The sequence below is a fragment of the Aegilops tauschii genome, chromosome 7 (genome assembly GCF_002575655.3).
Source record: "Aegilops tauschii subsp. strangulata cultivar AL8/78 chromosome 7, Aet v6.0, whole genome shotgun sequence".
Classification (NCBI taxonomy): Eukaryota; Viridiplantae; Streptophyta; class Magnoliopsida; order Poales; family Poaceae; genus Aegilops; species Aegilops tauschii.
Genome location: NC_053041.3, coordinates 543,079,212 through 543,095,816, shown reverse-complemented (window position 1 = coordinate 543,095,816; position 16,605 = coordinate 543,079,212). Strand labels below are relative to the sequence as shown.

General features: G+C 56.3%; 1 protein-coding gene across 1 annotated transcript; it reads right to left on the bottom strand.

Annotated features, from left to right (window-relative positions):
- Nucleotides 1-8,986: 8,986 nt before the first annotated feature.
- LOC109748599 (peroxidase A2) lies at nucleotides 8,987-10,624 on the bottom strand. Its single transcript, XM_020307628.2, has 3 exons — nucleotides 10,118-10,624; nucleotides 9,679-9,844; nucleotides 8,987-9,589 (listed from the first exon to the last, which is right to left on the bottom strand). Exons 1-3 carry the CDS (start codon nucleotides 10,607-10,609, stop codon nucleotides 9,162-9,164), a joined length of 1,086 nt encoding a protein of 361 aa, XP_020163217.1. The 5' UTR covers nucleotides 10,610-10,624; the 3' UTR covers nucleotides 8,987-9,161.
- Nucleotides 10,625-16,605: the final 5,981 nt, after the last annotated feature.

The window sequence follows — 16,605 nt, the reverse complement described above, 5'->3', positions numbered from 1 at the left end:
AAAATCTGGAGTGCATCACCACCTCAGGGGACAAGACGAAGGACTCCTCTTAGTATCAGGCGAGGAATCGTACGTGTATGGCATGTATGAGCCGACCCCTGTAAGCTACCAAACATAGCTTAGGACACTCCCTGACCTACTCGGGACTTGTAATCATGCCTCGGCCACCTATATAAGGCCCGACAAGGACCTCCCGATAGGAACCTTATTCTAGCAAGACATCTGAGGCTTTAGCCCCTAGACGATCTCATAATTGACCCCCTTGTAAACACAAAACCCTAGTTGTCATACAAGGCTAGATCATCAACAAGACAAATAAGAAGTAGGGTGTTACCTCGATCCAAGGGCCAGACATGGGTAAATGTCTCGTCGTGTGCACCATCCGAATCTCTGATTCATTCGCTTTCCTCATATGGATATTTTAGGGAAACTACCACGACCATCGAGCACTAGAAGAAGTGGTTGGATCAGTAGGGGTAGGGCTTGGGGCAGCTGAAATGGAATGCAGTTTTCTATTTTCCTGCCAACAAAGTTAGACATCATAAGCAACAAAGAGAACTATAAAAAAGAATTCTTACTATGTAAATTTTACAATGTGTTTGCTTTTTCTCACTTACAAACCGGAACTCAAAGCCACTTGATAGCTTATGTACTTGTGCCCTTGAAACTTGTGGTTGTTTCAAGTAATTTTAGCCATCCTAGAGGTATCTATTGATTTGGAGACTTGAAATCAACATTTATTTTCCCCTCATTTTGTCCTTCTTTGAAAATAGGGGGGATCAACGTGCTAAAGTGCTCTTATGAGCTTGAGCTCACATGTACCCGTTGGAATAGTAAAATCCAAAAACAATTAAAAAATTGCAACAAACATTGATGTGTGTTTCATATGCGTGCAAAATTTTGCGATGGAATGACATTCGTCGAGGTCTGGGGCAAAAAAAGAAACAACGTTGATGCTCCGAAATGTTTCCAAATACAATCTTTTTGAAGCATCGATTTTGTTTTCTGCCCAGACATCCATGAATGTCATTTTGTCACTAATTTTGCAGGCATGTGAAAGACACATCAATGTTTGTGGCTAAATAATTCAGAATTTTATGGATTTTTTAACTATATTTTGATTTTATATTTCCATTGGGTGCATGTGAGCTCGTACAGGTGTGCGTATTTTTTCCAAGCATCTGGAGCAGACACAAGAAAATAATGTTAGGCTCATCGTATTCCAATGTTTTTTTTGGAATGAATCACCATATAGTCCTCTAGTTGCTCTGCTCTGAAAATTGCACTTATTGCATGGCTGCCAGGCAAGCTTGCCATATCGCATCTCCTGCAACCAGAAGTCATGTCTATATGGATGACACTATATGTGTTCTCCCCACTGTCAACTTGCCGACAATCCTGGCCCGGCACATTCAGGTTTGTCGGATGTGGGGTTCCGGCAAACCCTTAAGGTTCGAACACTGGGGTGCGCGCGAAGTCTTTCCCTCCTACCGATCTACGCCCTAGCTCGCTAAGATCTCACGGACGAACTCGACGAACTCGCAACACAGAAAGACACGAGGTTTATACTGGTTCGGGCCACCGTTGTGGTGTAATACCCTACTCTAGTGTGGTGGTGGATTGCCTCTAGGGCTGATGATGAACAGTACAAGGGAAGATCAGCCTCCTGAGGTTGAGGTGTTCTTGTGCGTACGAGCTTGTGCACGTCTCTGGATCCGATCCCCCCCCCCCCCCCCCGCTACTTCTGTGGTGGCTAGACCTATTTATAGAGGCCCTGGTCCTCTTCCCAAATATCGAGCGGGAAGGGAGCCAACAATGGCGGGCAAATTTGAAGGGGGACAGCTAGTACAAGCTATCCTGAAGAAAGTGGTCTTCGCCTGCGAAAAGCTCTGGTGGTGACGCTGCCTTGGGCTCCACGATGACCTCCGTCTTGCCGTCCTCCCGGTCTTGGTCTCGTTGCACCAATATAGCAACCTTTGCCTGATGCCTCGGTACTCTTCGCCTGCGATGACCTCCTTAGCACCAAAGAGGAAATAAGGACGCTGCACGCGCTGGCGCCCGCCTGGTGTCATTCGTCATGGCTCACGTCACGAGGGCCTCGTGAGGTTTTGCCCCGCCTTGATATCTCCGCTCCTCGTGAGCCTGCCTGGCTAGGCTACTCCAGAGGAGGTCGTGCGTCGTCCGCCTCGCGAGGCTTGGACCCTCGCGAGGGCCTTGGATGCCTTGTTGATGAAGATGGGCCGTACGGCCTGCTAGCTTAGCCATGCTGTGGGCCGCAGGCAGGCAAGTCTGGGGACCCCCATTCCCAGAACGCCGACAGTAGCTCCCGTGCCTAAGGTGCGCTCGGGCTTGGCTTCGCGGCGAAGCCAGGGGTCAAGTTCGGAGCACCGCAGGCCCCAAAAGCCTGCGGGCTCGGTCGACGCGTGGCGGTTGATTGGACGTGGGCGTCTCCACTTCCCCACGCTGCCCTTGAATCCACCTGGCTACACGGCCCTCGCATCTTACACAGTTATTCTTCCTTCGCCCACGCCTGGCTCTTCCAATCTCCCTGCTTCCTCGAGGCCCTGCTTTGCGCTTCCAATCTAACTTGCGCTCCGCCTGCCTCATCGCCATGGCGCCGAAACAAGCTGGAAAGGGGAAGAAACCTCTGTCTCTGCCAACTGCATCTCCGTCCTTCGCGCCTGCGCTCGGCCGGTCTCGGGTGCTCAACGACGAGGCCATGGACAAGGTGCGTCCGATGCTTGCTTCCAGTTTCAACGAGTGGGGGGAGATGGTGGCTTGGCCTGCGTCTCGCACTCGCACGGCTCTGGCGGCCACCGAAGTCCCAATCTTCATAGATGCCCTTTGGGCTGGCCTGATTCCTCCCTTCTCTACCTTCTTCAATGCGGTGCTTGAGCATTATCAGATCCACATGCTGCATCTCGACCCTCAGTCTGTGACTCTTCTCGCCGTCTTCGCCTTCGTGTGCGAAGCCATGGCTGGCATAGCCCTTCTGTGGCCCTCCTTCACCATTTCTTCTCATTGCATCTGACCGACCCCCAACAAAGCTCGGGATGCGTGAGCTTCCATGCCGTGGCTGCGACGAAGGGCGAGGGGATCGCCTTCGAGCTTCCTCCATCCACGAGCGAATTCCGGACACGATGGGTGTTCGTTGATGCCGGCGTGCTCAGTCCTCTGCTTCAGGCTCCGTCGGGGCCCGCTGTTCCTAACTCCGGCTGGAGCCATCAGCGGCTCACGAGCCCCTGCCTTGCCCACGTCTGGCTCAGGTTGAGGTTGCTGAAAGACCACGGCGTAACTGCGCCGATGGTGGTGAAAGAATTCGTCAAACGCCGGGTTGCTCCGCTTCAGCGCCATTCTCGCCCAATGTGGACCTTGCTCAGCAGCAAGGACCACATGAGGTTCCAGGAGTCTGGGCTCCTCCTTGGGATGCGGCAAACAGTGCTCAAGGTCCTGACGGGTGTCCTCTTGCCGGCCGAACTGCCTGGGAAGAACTGTTTGCTGTACCGCTGCAAGAACAAGAATGAATTTGTAGAGAACATGCCTCCCTTTGATGAGTGGGGGCCACGGCCGATTGACCTGGTGGGGCCCCGTGAGAACCCCGTCATCGTGGTTCCCTTCCTCGCCGCTGGCGCCGAGCCCACCCCAAGTGATGGTGCAGGTGGGCGAGCTCCGACGGGGGCCGGTGGCTCGAGTGCTGAGGAGCGCCTGCTGAATGGTGATCCTGGGGCGTCGTCCTCGGGAGCCTGCAGCCCTCCTCCTGAGGCGTCGGTTGCTAGAGAGGCGTGGGATGCGGTTCCCGAGGTCAAGGCTCCAGGACCTTCGGGAAGCTGTGGTGAGACGGCGCCCGGTCGTTCGCCGCAACCGGGCACCCCCGCAGACATCCTTCCGAGCCCTTCTTTGCCCCCGCCGTGCACCGGTCGTCACGTCCAGCGTTTCGGTCGCCTTTGTGTGGTCTTCGAGGAGCTCTGCAGGAGGAAAGGATCTCCTAGCGGCAACAATATCTTCGGGCCGTTGAAGCGAAGGAAGTATATCGCCGTTGACGTGTAAGTGCCGCTCTGCCATGGCTTATTGCGCACTGTCTTCATCTCCTGACGCCAGTCTTTCAGGGCTCCTTCCATCAAGGCTACTGCATCTCCTGAGAAACAGCCTCCTCCTTCCTCAACTCTTCCACCAGCCTCGAGCGCTCTGAGTCCGCTTGCCGCCCCTGGAGCAGGGTTGGTTGAAGGGGCACTCCTGCCTTCTTAGCGTGCCGAACCAGCGGCCTTGTCGCTCCTCCCCCCGGTTTGGCGTGGAGCTTGGCAGGCGTGCCCAAGACTCCTCCGCTGGTCATGTACGGCAATTTGTTGGCTTCGATCTTCGGCTCCTCTTCAAGCAGCGGGCCCCGGTCAGCTTGGGCTCCTCACGAGGACTGGTTGACGTCAGGCTCGGCGTCAGCCCCCAGCCCCCTTCCCGGAGGCGGAGGACGAGGTGGGCCGAGCGTTCGAGGTCGAGCGCGGGCAGAGCGTGGTTCGTCATGAGCTCTTCCAGGAGGCGATGGGCGCAATGTGCCGACTTGGTGAAGAGCTCGCGAGTGTCGATTCGCGTCTTGAGGCTGAAGGTCTCCGGCTGGCGGAGGAGCGGCGCAAGCTGAAGGTGGCCATCAGCCTCGGCCGCTATCAGCGTGACCTTTAGAACGCGAAGGCCGAGGCATCTCTCAAGGTTTCCCATGAAGCCTGCTCACGAGCTTTGGACGAGGCTCGCGAGGCTGACCGCCGCCGCGAGGCTGCGGAGAAGCGCGCGTGGGAGCTCCAGGCCTGGAGCGCGTCTCTTGAGCAGCAGGTGGAGGCGCGCAGGGCCGCTCTTGCGTCGCTGAGGGGGACGCCCGCGGAGGAAGAGGAGGTCCAGAAGCGTGAGGAGGCGCTGACCCTGGAGGCCGTGGAGCGCAGCCTTGAGCTCGAGCAACTGGAGACGAGGGAGCGTCAAGTTGCCCAAGCAGAAGATGCCGTCGGGGCTCGCGAGGCCAGAGTCGAGGAGGAGCTTGATCGCCAGGTGGCCGAGGTTCGCGCAGATCTGGAGGGCAGGTACGACCTGAAGCTGAAGCTCGCAGGCGCGGAGGATGAGGGCAGGGCCGCTGCCCTCAGGCCCAGGTTGGACGAGGCTGAGAGGCGTGCGGAAGCCACGGCCGCCGCCCTGGTTACGGCGCAGGCGGACTTGGCCTCCGCCCGCGCTGAGCTGCGTTCCCTCCGGAGGCGGGTTGATGACGCAGAGGCCGTCGCGAGGCAAAACACGGAGGAAGTGCTCCAGCGATGAACGCTGGAGCGCAAGCGCCCCTATGCTTCAGGATCTCCGGAACAGGGCCAATATCGCCCTGGGCCATATTTGCGACGTGGAGGCGCCGGCCCCTCACTCGAATGATTATGCCAGCCACCTGACTTTCTTCACCGAGGTGGTGACGCGCCTGGAGGCTTGATCTGCCAGAGCTCGCCAGCTTGTGGAGGAAAGGGGTCATGGCCTTCTCGAGCGCGCTTTCTCCCGTGTCTTCAGCCACCTCCTGAATGCCGACCCCAGCTTTGATTTCGACGCCGCCATCGCCCCCGTACCCACGGCTGTCCGGGGCGACCTAGCGCGTTGGGTTGAGGACAATGTGGACGCATTTGTCAGGGCCTTCACTTCGGAGGATGACGCAGTGGTGGTCGTCGCAGACGAAGGCGACATGGTTGACGACGGCGACGATGCCGAGAAGACGACGACGACGCGAGTGACGCATCCGCGGGTGACGCAGCGAGCGACATTTCTGGTTGATCCCTTGTTCTCCTGTCATTTCATCCTGCGCACAAACTCGGGCGTGGCCCTTAGAAAACTTGTAAGAGCATTTTGAGAGGGGGAGCCCCTCATGTAAGCAAACTACAGTTTTTACTTTCCTATGCAATGCAAGTTTGTGTCTTCGTGAGCTCATGAACCCGGGTGCGAGTTCTCTGTCGTGGTTTACCTTAGTCAGTGCCAGCTTTGAGCTGGGTCGCGACGCGTCGAGTTTCTGAGAACCCTGTGGAGCTCGTCGCCCCGTCAGAAGGGGCCCCACTAGAGGTGAGTACCAGTTGTAGTGCTAGAGCGCACTTGGCGTGCGCGCTTCGCGCTGCCCTGCTCGCGAGGAGCTCGTGAGGGGAAAGCGACGGACATGAGTCCCGGACAAAACGAGGTTCAGAAGGCAAGAAATTGCTTGAACGAGAAAAGGCTCCCCCCGCGCGCATCAATAAAAACTCAACTTCAACTCAAATCCAGATCCAGAAAGCAAAGCTACAAAGAAAGAGATCCGAAGCAAAAGGCCGCGTCCGGCACCTAGTCTAGTCTTATGGTCTTCAAGTCTTCTCACTAGCGCGGAGCTAAGTGCTGCCACTAGGCGTGGGAGGGAGCCCCAGGGCCTGAGGCCAGCACCCCTGAGACTCCGGGGCGTGTACAGCCCCAACTCATTATTACGTGAGAGTGTCACGGGCGGCGAGCTTCACAGGCACTGGGCCTTCTTCACAGGTACTGGTCTTGCTTCATATCGCCAGACGAGGGCCCCGCCTTGCGCCACCCTTGACCTCCTCTGAGCCGACCGGTCACCAGGACGACACAAAGGAGGGAAAGAGGATGCCAGCGGTTCCCTCGGCGACCACAGGTCCTCTGCCGGGGGAAGGGTCACCGAAGCCTCCCCGGCAGAGGGCCTACCTCCGGGTGTCCCCTGGCTTCGCGCGCCGTGGGGAGGGGCCTGGCTCCCGACCCCTCTCTTGCAGCCCCCAACGTGATTCCCCTGGCGGCAGGGAGGCCGCCGAGCTGGGACCGCTGGCCATTGCGGTGATCTGTTCCTCCTGCGACTCATGGTTAGCGTAAGCTTGCTCCTGAGGGATTAGGGGTACCCTGTAGTTGCCATCGCCGGCGCGATCGTCGTGGTTCTCCGTTGGTTCTTGAAAGGCTTCGGCTCCTAGCGCCCCCACTTCCCAATCTTCTCCAACGAACGAGTCGGGGTCGTCCTCCGGTGCGTACTCCTGGTCCATCATGTGGGGCACGTAGGCTTCCGGGGCCGTCACCCCGAACGCCTCGCTGTAGTGCCCCACGCTCCATGTTGCTCGGCCCAGGGCGGCGTCCTGAGGATGGTAGCGCGGTACCCGTCCTGGACCATAGGGGTGACGCTTGCGCCCATTCTTGTCGCGTGCGGCATGGGGGCGGCAGAGCCCCCTACGCCGCTGGCCGCGCTGATGTTGATGAAGCCCCCGGGCGTGGCCGATGGCGCGCGGTTGTGGTGAGGCCCGTCGTGTGGCCCTGCGGTGGCCTCAGGAGGAAGTCCATAGCAGAAGGGCGATGCTCCCGACGCTGATGCATCCAGCATCTCGGCAACGCGCTCCAGCAGTGCATCCCGGCCGCTCTCCATCAGTCTGCATCGCAGCAGCTCCCTCGCCACCGTGAGTGCCGCCCGCATGTTTGCTTGCTCCCGTCGCGAGTGCGGCGCCGTTGCTGCAGCGTGACTAGCTGCTCTCGCAACGGCTCGTACTTGTCGTGGGGTGAGGGTGGACGACGCCTGGCCGCACCGCCCGCGCCCGGCGGAGTTCGGCGGCGCTCGTGCCGCCTGGAGCGTGGGGTCGAGGTCTTCATGGGTAGGCGATGCTGCCCGGGCTGGACAGGCTGCCCAGTGGTCGGAGCCGGCCCTTGGGTCGCCGGACATCGCGGTGGTGGAGCGTCGGCGAGCTGGTTGGTGGAGAAGAAGCTCCGGCGCACCCCTACCTGGCGCGCCAAATGTCAGATGTGGGTTCCGGCAAACCCTTAAGGTTCGAACACTGGGGTGCGCGCGAAGTCTTTCCCTCCTACCGATATATGCCCTAGCTCGCTAAGATCTCGCGGACGAACTCGACGAACTCGCAACACAGAAAGACACGAGGTTTATACTGGTTCGGGCCACCGTTGTGGTGTAATACCCTACTCCAGTGTGGTGGTGGATTGCCTCTACGGCTAATGATGAACAGTACAAGGGAAGAACAGCCTCCTGAGGTTGAGGTGTTCTTGTGCGTACGAGCTTGTGCGCATCTCTGGATCCGATCCCCTCCCCCCCCCCCCCCCCCCGCGCTACTTCTGTGGTGGCTAGACCTATTTATAGAGGCCCTGGTCCTCTTCCCAAGTATCGAGCGGGAAGGGAGCCAACAACGGCGGGCAAATTTGAAAGGGGACAGCTAGTACAAGCTATCCTGTCAAAAGTGATCTTCGCCTGCGAAAAGCTCTGGTGGTGACGCTGCCTTGGGCTCCACGATGACCTCCGTCTCGCCGTCCTCCCGGTCTTGGTCTCGTTGCACCAATATAGCAACCTTTGCCTGATGCCTCGGTACTCTTCGCCTGCGATGGCCTCCTTAGCACCAAAGAAGAAATAAGGACGCTGCGCGCGCTGGCGCCCGCCTGGTGCCGTTCGTCATGGCTCACGTCACGAGGGCCTCGTGAGGTTTTGCCCCGCCTTGATATCTCCGCTCCTCGTGAGCCTGCCTGGCTAGGCTACTCCAGAGGAGGTCGTGCGTCGTCCGCCTCGCGAGGGTCTTGGATGCCTTGTTGATGAAGATGGGTCGTACGGCTTGCTAGCTTAGCCACGCTGTGGACCGCAGGCAGGCAAGTCTGGGGACCCGCGTTCCCAGAACGCCGACAAGGTTTGCAATTCCTAATGAAGTTTTTGTTCATCTTCAACTTATCTGTATATGTAGGGGATATTTTCGATCTAGAAGTTTCTTCACCTACTCTTTATCTTTTATCCCATCAATCATAGACTCATAAGTAACAAGTCTGTATGTGTGGTTGATGTTTGTTGTGTTGTTTGGTATGCCATCCTCGACGAGAGTGGGCTTGGCGCTACATGCATTGGTGTTCGAGAGTGGGCTTGGTCCATGGTGTATCAATTTTCACCCCGTTTTCTGCTAACTATCTTGGCAAATATCTTATGCTTAAATAATGAATGAGACAATTCTTCTCCTTCATTTTTTTAAAGCAACAGAAATAGGGAGTAAAATTTTCACTTTATTCCACGTCAGAGAACAAGCATGCATGAAATGTTTACATTGGTTGACACAAAAACCAATTATTACACCAGAGACGACAAGAGATGAATTCATCCTTGCATCCATGACCATGCCACATTTGCATATACCCACACGTGGTCTCCCCCCTGCCCGCTAATTTGAATTGACAAACGCGCAGCGGTTCCGGACTTCTCCCTGGGAGGGATCTGTGACGGGCCTAATGTTCCCCATCTTGATCATAGAAGTCACGAAGCTACTGAAGAAGGCCTCCTGACTGCCCGCGAACCGATCGACGATTGGCGCCGTCGTCCCCGCCGCGCCGGGGTCCGACTTGAGCTCCTGGTCTGACTGAAGGAAGCCGCGGTTCACCTCGAGGTTTGTGAAGTAGTTCTTGTCGAAGTTGTCGGGTGTGGTCGGGTCGAGGTCGTTGAGGGACGTTCCGTCGCCGTTCCTCGGGCATCTCTGTGACAGGAAGGCTCGGTATGTCGCGTCGAGGGTCGGGTCAGGCTGGTTCGTCCCGCTGAAGTTGTACAGCCGGCCCGTGACGAACTGGCATTGCACGCGGCCGAAAGTGTGGCCACCTACAGACATTTGATCAACAGAGTCAAGAAGGTTAATATATATTCTCTCTTTGGACGTTGTATATGTATATGCGGGAGAGTTTGGTTACCTGAGAGGGCGACGAGGTCGGTAGTATCGTCGAGCGTGGCGTTCCGGAACTTTGCTCTCAGCACATCGAGGCCGTCGAAGGGGCCTGGTAGGTTCTCGGCGTCGGCTTTGCTGGACGTGAAGCTGTCCAGCCTCCCCAGCAACACGTTCCACCCGGGCCCTCCGGACTGCATATGGTACATTCATGCGTGCCAACTTAATTAGAATCCATTCTTATCATCGACTTGCTTGCTCGTACGGTTTGCATGCATGCATGTGTGATCGATGTGTCTTGTACTTGGATGCACCGACAGATGACACACGAGGCGTCAATTCATGCAATGCACCCCGAAAGCTACGTCGAACCTACCTGCCTCCAATCATGCTCATGCACCCGATTGTTCAGTTCGATCACTGTGCTACGAGACTAGGCAGCAGTAGCCAGCACACGTAGTACGTACCAGCTCGACCGAGATCTCGGCGGCGATGGCGAGGATGTCGGCGCAGGAGACGACGCCGGGGCAGGCGTCCTCGAGGGCGGCCTTGGCGGCGTCCACGACCTCGAAGCCGCGCGCCGACCCGTTGTTGGGCCGCGCGTCCTTCTCCGACTCCATCCCGTCGAAGGTGTCCAGCAGCAGCGAGCCGTCGCAGCCCTGCACGAAGCAGTCGTGGAAGTGGAGGCGGATGAGGCTGGCGAAGATGCGAGGGTCCGACTGGTGCGCCTCCACCAGCACCCCCTGCACGATCTTGTACGCGTCCGGGCACGTGCAGTCGTAGTAGTCCGTGCACAGCTCCGCCGCCGCCGCCCCGCCGGCGTGGAGGAGGCAGACGGCCGCCAGAAGCGCGGCCAAGCCGGCGATGCCCAGCTGGGAGACCCGGGTAGAAGAAGAAGAAGAAGAAGACATGTTGTTGGCAAGGGGCTGATGAGAACTGGGAGGAAACGAGGGCTGCATTTATAGGCCAAGTTCTAACTCGATGCATGGTTTTAACATGCATGCATTCTCAAGGTTGTTTTTGCGTACTTTGTCAGCGTATGATAGAATTTTTTATGGATGGACGGATGTGATCCGATCAACAGCTTGCAAGAGAGGGAGCAATCAGTGAAGCTCCGTAAGCTCCGTGGACTACTTTTCAAACTCTGTCTCGATGCTTTCTTTCATGTTTCCGATTCAATGAGTGAGTGCGACTTAACAATGTCTCTAGCTATAGCTACTCTCACATGCATGCTGGCAAACGATTGTGTGGCATGTCTGGTTCAATCATGTGTTTGGTGGTGTATCGTGCTCGTGGAGAGATGAAACATTGTTTTTGGATTTCTATATATCAAATCACAGCCATGCTTCTGGGTAATATATGTCAGCTAGTTTGGACTTTGTAGCAGTATAGGCGTATAGCACATGTATGTGTGTGTCTATATATATGGTTTATTTCTTTGAAGCTTCTTTTCTTGAATCGTACATATATGTATTTCATGCATCTTATTTACTCTCTCCATTCAAAAACAAGTGTCGTGGCTTTAATTTAAATTCGAGCTACAACCATGACACTTATTTTTAAACAGAGGGAGTATGTCCTAGATTCCAAAGTTTTTTGCATGTTATCTTCTGAATACAGGATGAATATATATGTGGTGCTCTCGGCAATGTGTGGAAGATCTAGCGCCTATGGCCTTTGCGGTGCAGTCGCTGAGAGACAGTAGTAACTTGTTTCGAATGGTAGTCCATCAATAGATTATTTGTTTGACTCATATAATCCTAAATTTTATTATCGTTTGGTTGTTTTGGGGACTTGTCTCACTTTGTAATATTTTTCTATTGTTTGCCATAGTCTATACTCTAAGAAAGTTAGTCGTGTAGAGTCTAGGCTTAACCGCCTTTTTTTGAAAGAAAAAAAATCTTATAAACAACCAGAACCAGAGCCAGAGCCAGAGATGTCTTATCAGAATTTTCCTCTTCCCTGCAATTAATATTCCATCAACTAACTGACTGATTGAGACTGGCATTCTCGAGGGAATGTGACGGCTTAACATTCACATATTCACATATAGTGGATAGTACAAAACCAATCAGTACCTTTTGTCAAGACAGAAGATCAGCGTGAGCTGTATAGACGAAACTTCCTTCTCCATCCGACGACGACGGCTGTCTTCCATGCATGCAACGTCCATGTTATGCTAACATGTGATTACAACTAATTTTAGGAACTTTCAGCACTAAATTTTCGTTCAAAATACATGGTCTCGTACGAGACATGCATGCAGTGAAACTTAGCAAACAAAAGTGCAAGGCTATGCAGTCGCCAATATGTACTCCCTTCGTTTTTATTTGCTCTGCATATTTGTTTTGTCTCAAGTCAAGCTTTGTAAACTTCAACCATAATATGTAACAAGTAAATAAAAACGAAGAGAATACGTATAAGCACATGACACTTGGTACATGAGCTACAGTTACAATGTTTGTCGTGTGACTAGATGGCACATGCTAATTAAGGGGTTAGGGACCAACGTATGATTGATTAAATTAAACTGCTATAGTGAATCATGTCCGGTGCAGATGGAGTGCCCGCATACTGCTATAGTGAAGCATAGCTGCAACCGTAACATTAAGGCTCGCGGACACCGTTGGCACGTACGAGTACATGATCAATCGATCTCATCGTCTCCCTTAGCCGTTTCCTTTCGCCTAACATCAATGATTCGAGGCTGCTTTGTACACCACGGGGTGCGGACAAACAACTCAAAAGGCAATTATTTATGGTTCACGGGATCACGTGAAACTGTAGTCATCCGAGTAGAATCGTACCACCAGCTAGCTAGTTTGGTTGTCGGTCATGTCGCTAGAAAATAGGAAAGTATTGTCGGTGCAGGGTCGGTACCAAAACTAGTGAGTCGCTAGTTACCTCGATTCATTGGATGCTAGTGAGCTGGTTGAAGAAAATTCAAAAATTTGTCTGCATACGAACGAACTCGCTGCGAGGGTGGTTGGGTGGATAATTGCAGCTACCATTGATAATCGATCTGTGAGATCGTTCCAAGACCTAATCACATTTTCCTGTGAGCGCAATCTGAGAGAAGCCCCGGTGTTTCAACGCACTACCAGAAAAACTTCGTTTGCCGACGGCCAAATCTATGCCGACGGCACCCGTCGGCATAAATGCCGCTATGCCGACGGCCAAGGGCAGGCCGTAGGCGTAGAAAAGCCGTCGGCATAAATACATATATGCCGACGGGGCCATCGGCATATACGAGGCCGTCGGGACCGCTCGAGGTACGCCTACGGGGCCCGTCGGCATAGGAGCGGCCGTCGGCATAGGCCTTGCCGTCAGCGCTGGCCGTTTGACGACGTTGAGCCTACGCCGACGGGTGATAACGGCGGCCGTCGGCATACCCGTGCCAGCCCTATGCCGACGGCTATGCCGTCGGCATAGACCTGGCCCATACCCCTCTGCCACGTCATCGATCCGTGTGCTATGCCACGTCATCGATCCGTGGGACTGCACCTCCGTGTGTGCACAGATATGCCGACGGCCTAGCCGTCGGCATACATTTATTTAGTTTTATTTTAAATTTCGCTTTATACTACCTATGGCAAATATATGCCTACGGTATAGCCGTCGGCATAGGCCCCTCTGCCACGTCATCGATCCGTGCGCCATGCCACGTCATCGATCCGTGGGACTGCACCTCCGTGTGTGCACAGGTATGCCGACGGCCTCGCCGTCGGCATACTATTTTTTTTATTTTACTTTATTTTCTCATTTTTACTTTATTTTAGTTTTTGTTTTTGCATAAGATAATTATGTCTTATCTAAAAAAACATACCCTGATTGTATATCGATTGCCCCCCGCGCTATCGCCGTGTCACGGAGGGGGGAAACGGTCGACACGGAGGGAATTCTAGTTGGTGGGGGGATTCGGGGTGTAGCTATGTCACCGAAACATCGCACGGGTCCCGATGCATATGTGAAAGTGTTCAGGCATGCGTAGACGTCCGTCTTGGGGCTCCGCGGTGTGCCCCCCTGCACGCAAGGCAATGCCGCCGTCACTTGGATGGGGGCACACCCCGGAGACGCGTGCCGCCTCTTCGGACATGCCACCACACCACCCCGCATGTATGAGGGCCCGGTGCGACGCTCGGGTGGCATTGCTACCCCCCAGGGCCCCCGTCCCGCCTAACCCTGTAGCGTTTGACCACGGGATCTAGCCCTTTGACTTTGCACGGACGGGCTTTGAGCAGTGGACCTATCCACCCGGTTGTGTTAGGTCAGTCCATAGGAACACTTTGGAGCAACATCCGGGCCAGACCCACGGCAAGATCCCCTCCGTGTAGACCCGACGCGCCCGTTTCCCCCCTCCAAGTGCCGGCGGCGTCGCCGTCCGTGAGGGGGGCACACCCCGAAGACGCATGCCGCCTCTTGGGACATGCCACCACAGCACCCCGCATGTATGAGGGCCCGGTGCGACGCTCGGGTGGCATTGCTACCCCCCAGGGGCCCCCGTCCCGCCTAACCCTGTAGCGTTTGACCACGGGATCTTGCCCTTTGACTTTGCACGGACAGGCTTTGAGCATTGGACCTATCCACCCGGTTGTGTTAGGTAAGCCCATAGGAACACTTAGGAGCAACATCCGGGCCAGACCCACAGCAAGATCCCCTCCGTGTAGGCCCGACGCGTCCGTTTCCCCCCTCCAGGTGCCGGCGCCGCCGCCGTCCGTAAGGGCGGGCACACCCCGGAGACGCGTGCCAGGCGTTTGCACCCGCCACAACACTTCCAGACTTGTGAGAGGCCGCCTACGCAAGATTTGGCGGCATGCTAGCCCACGGAGGCCGCCGGCCACAGTCGTAGACACGCGAAGAGCAATCCGCATAGAGGGAATTGTTCAGATACTACTCCATCACGAACAATTATGAAAAATTACCATCAGTCCTACAGCACATGTGCCCGCGTCGTGTAAAAAACTCATGATTTTATTGCGCTCCGAGTATTTAATAATATTCACGCCGCATCGTTACCGCAGAACGTCTACTAATGTGTCATCGCCGTTCGTGAGGGGGGGCACACCCCGGAGACGCGTGCCGCCTCTTGGGACATGCCACCACACCATCCCGCATGTATGAGGGCCCGGTGCGACGCTCGGGTGGCATTGCTACCCCCCAGGGCCCCCGTCCCGCCTAACCCTGTAGCGTTTGACCACGGGATCTAGCCCTTTGTCTTTGCACGGACGGGCTTTGAGCAGTGGACCTATCCACCCGGTTGTGGTAGGTCAGCCCATAGGAACACTTTGGAGCAACATCCGGGCCAGACCCACGGCAAGATCCCCTCCGTGTAGACCCGACGCGTCCGTTTCCCCCCTCCAGGTGCCGGCGGCGCCGCCGTCCGTGAGGGGGCACACCCCGGAGACGTGTGCCGCCTCTTCGGACATGCCACCACACCACCCCGCATGTATGAGGGCCCGGTGCAACGCTCGGGTGGCATTGCTACCCCCCAGGGCTCCCGTCCCGCCTAACCCTGTAGCGTTTGACCACGGGATCTAGCCCTTTGACTTTGCACGGACGGGCTTTGAGCAGTGGACCTATCCACCCGGTTGTGTTAGGTCAGTCCATAGGAACACTTTGGAGCAACATCCGGGCCAGACCCATGGCAAGATCCCCTCCGTGTAGACCCGACGCGCCCGTTTCCCCCCTCCAGGTGCCGGCGGCGGCGCTGTCCGTGAGGGGGGCACACCCCGGAGACGCGTGCCGCCTCTTGGGACATGCCACCACACCACCCCGCATGTATGAGGGCCCGGTGCGACGCTCGGGAGGCATTGCTACCCCCCCCCCCCCCAGGGCCCCCGTCCCGCCTAACCCTGTAGCGTTTGACCACGGGATCTAGCCCTTTGACTTTGCACGGACGGGCTTTGAGCAGTGGACCTATCCACCCGGTTGTGTTAGGTAAGCCCATAGGAACACTTAGGAGCAACATCCGGGCCAGACCCACAGCAAGATCCCCTTCGTGTAGACCCGACGCGTCCGTTTCCCCCCTCCAGGTGCCAGCGGCGCCGCCGTCCGTGAGGGGGGGCACACCCCGGAGACGCGTGCCAGGCGTTTGCACCCGCCACAACACTTCCAGACTTGTGAGAGGCCGCCTACGCAAGATTTGGCGGCATGCTAGCCCCCGGAGGCCGCCGGCCACAGTCGTAGACACGCGAAGAGCAATCCGCATAGAGGGAATTGTTCAGATACTACTCCATCACGAACAATTATGAAAAATTACCATCAGTCCTACAACACATGTGCCCGCGTCGTGTAAAAAACTCATGATTTTATCGCGCTCCGAGTATTTAATAATATTCACGCCGCATCGTTACCGCAGAACGTCTACTACCGTGTCATCGCCGTTCGTGAGGGGGGGCACCCCCCGGAGACGCGTGCCGCCTCTTCGGACATGCCACCACACCACCCCGCATGTATGGGGGCCCGGTGCGACGCTCGGGTGGCATTGCTACCCCCCAGGGCCCCGTCCCGCCTAACCCTGTAGCGTTTGACCACGGGATCTAGCCCTTTGACTTTGCACGGACGGGCTTTGAGTAGTGGACCTATCCACCCGGTTGTGGTAGGTCAGTCCATAGGAACACTTTGGAGCAACATCCGGGCCAGACCCACGGCAAGATCCCCTCCGTGTAGACCCGACGCGTCCGTTTCCCCCCTCCAGGTGCCGGCGGCGGCGCCGTCCGCGAGGGGGGCACACCCCGGAGACGCGTGCCGCCTCTTGGGACATGCCACCACAGCACCCCGCATGTATGAGGGCCCGGTGCGACGCTCGGGTGGCATTGCTACCCCCCAAGGGCCCCCGTCCCGCCTAACCCTGTAGCATTTGACCACGGGATCTAGCCCTTTGACTTTGCATGGACGGGCTTTGAGCAGTGGACCTATCCACCCGGTTGTGGTAGGCCAGCCCATAGGAACACTT

Excerpts from the sequence above, each read along its gene's own strand:
- LOC109748599 (XM_020307628.2), bottom strand. The coding sequence starts at position 10,609 with ATGCAGCCCTCGTTTCCTCCCAGTTCTCATCAGCCCCTTGCCAACAAC. Across the intron at positions 9,845-10,117 it reads CCGAGATCTCGGTCGAGCTG|TCCGGAGGGCCCGGGTGGAA; the intron begins GTACGTACTACG and ends TACCATATGCAG. Across the intron at positions 9,590-9,678 it reads CGACCTCGTCGCCCTCTCAG|GTGGCCACACTTTCGGCCGC; the intron begins GTAACCAAACTC and ends AAATGTCTGTAG.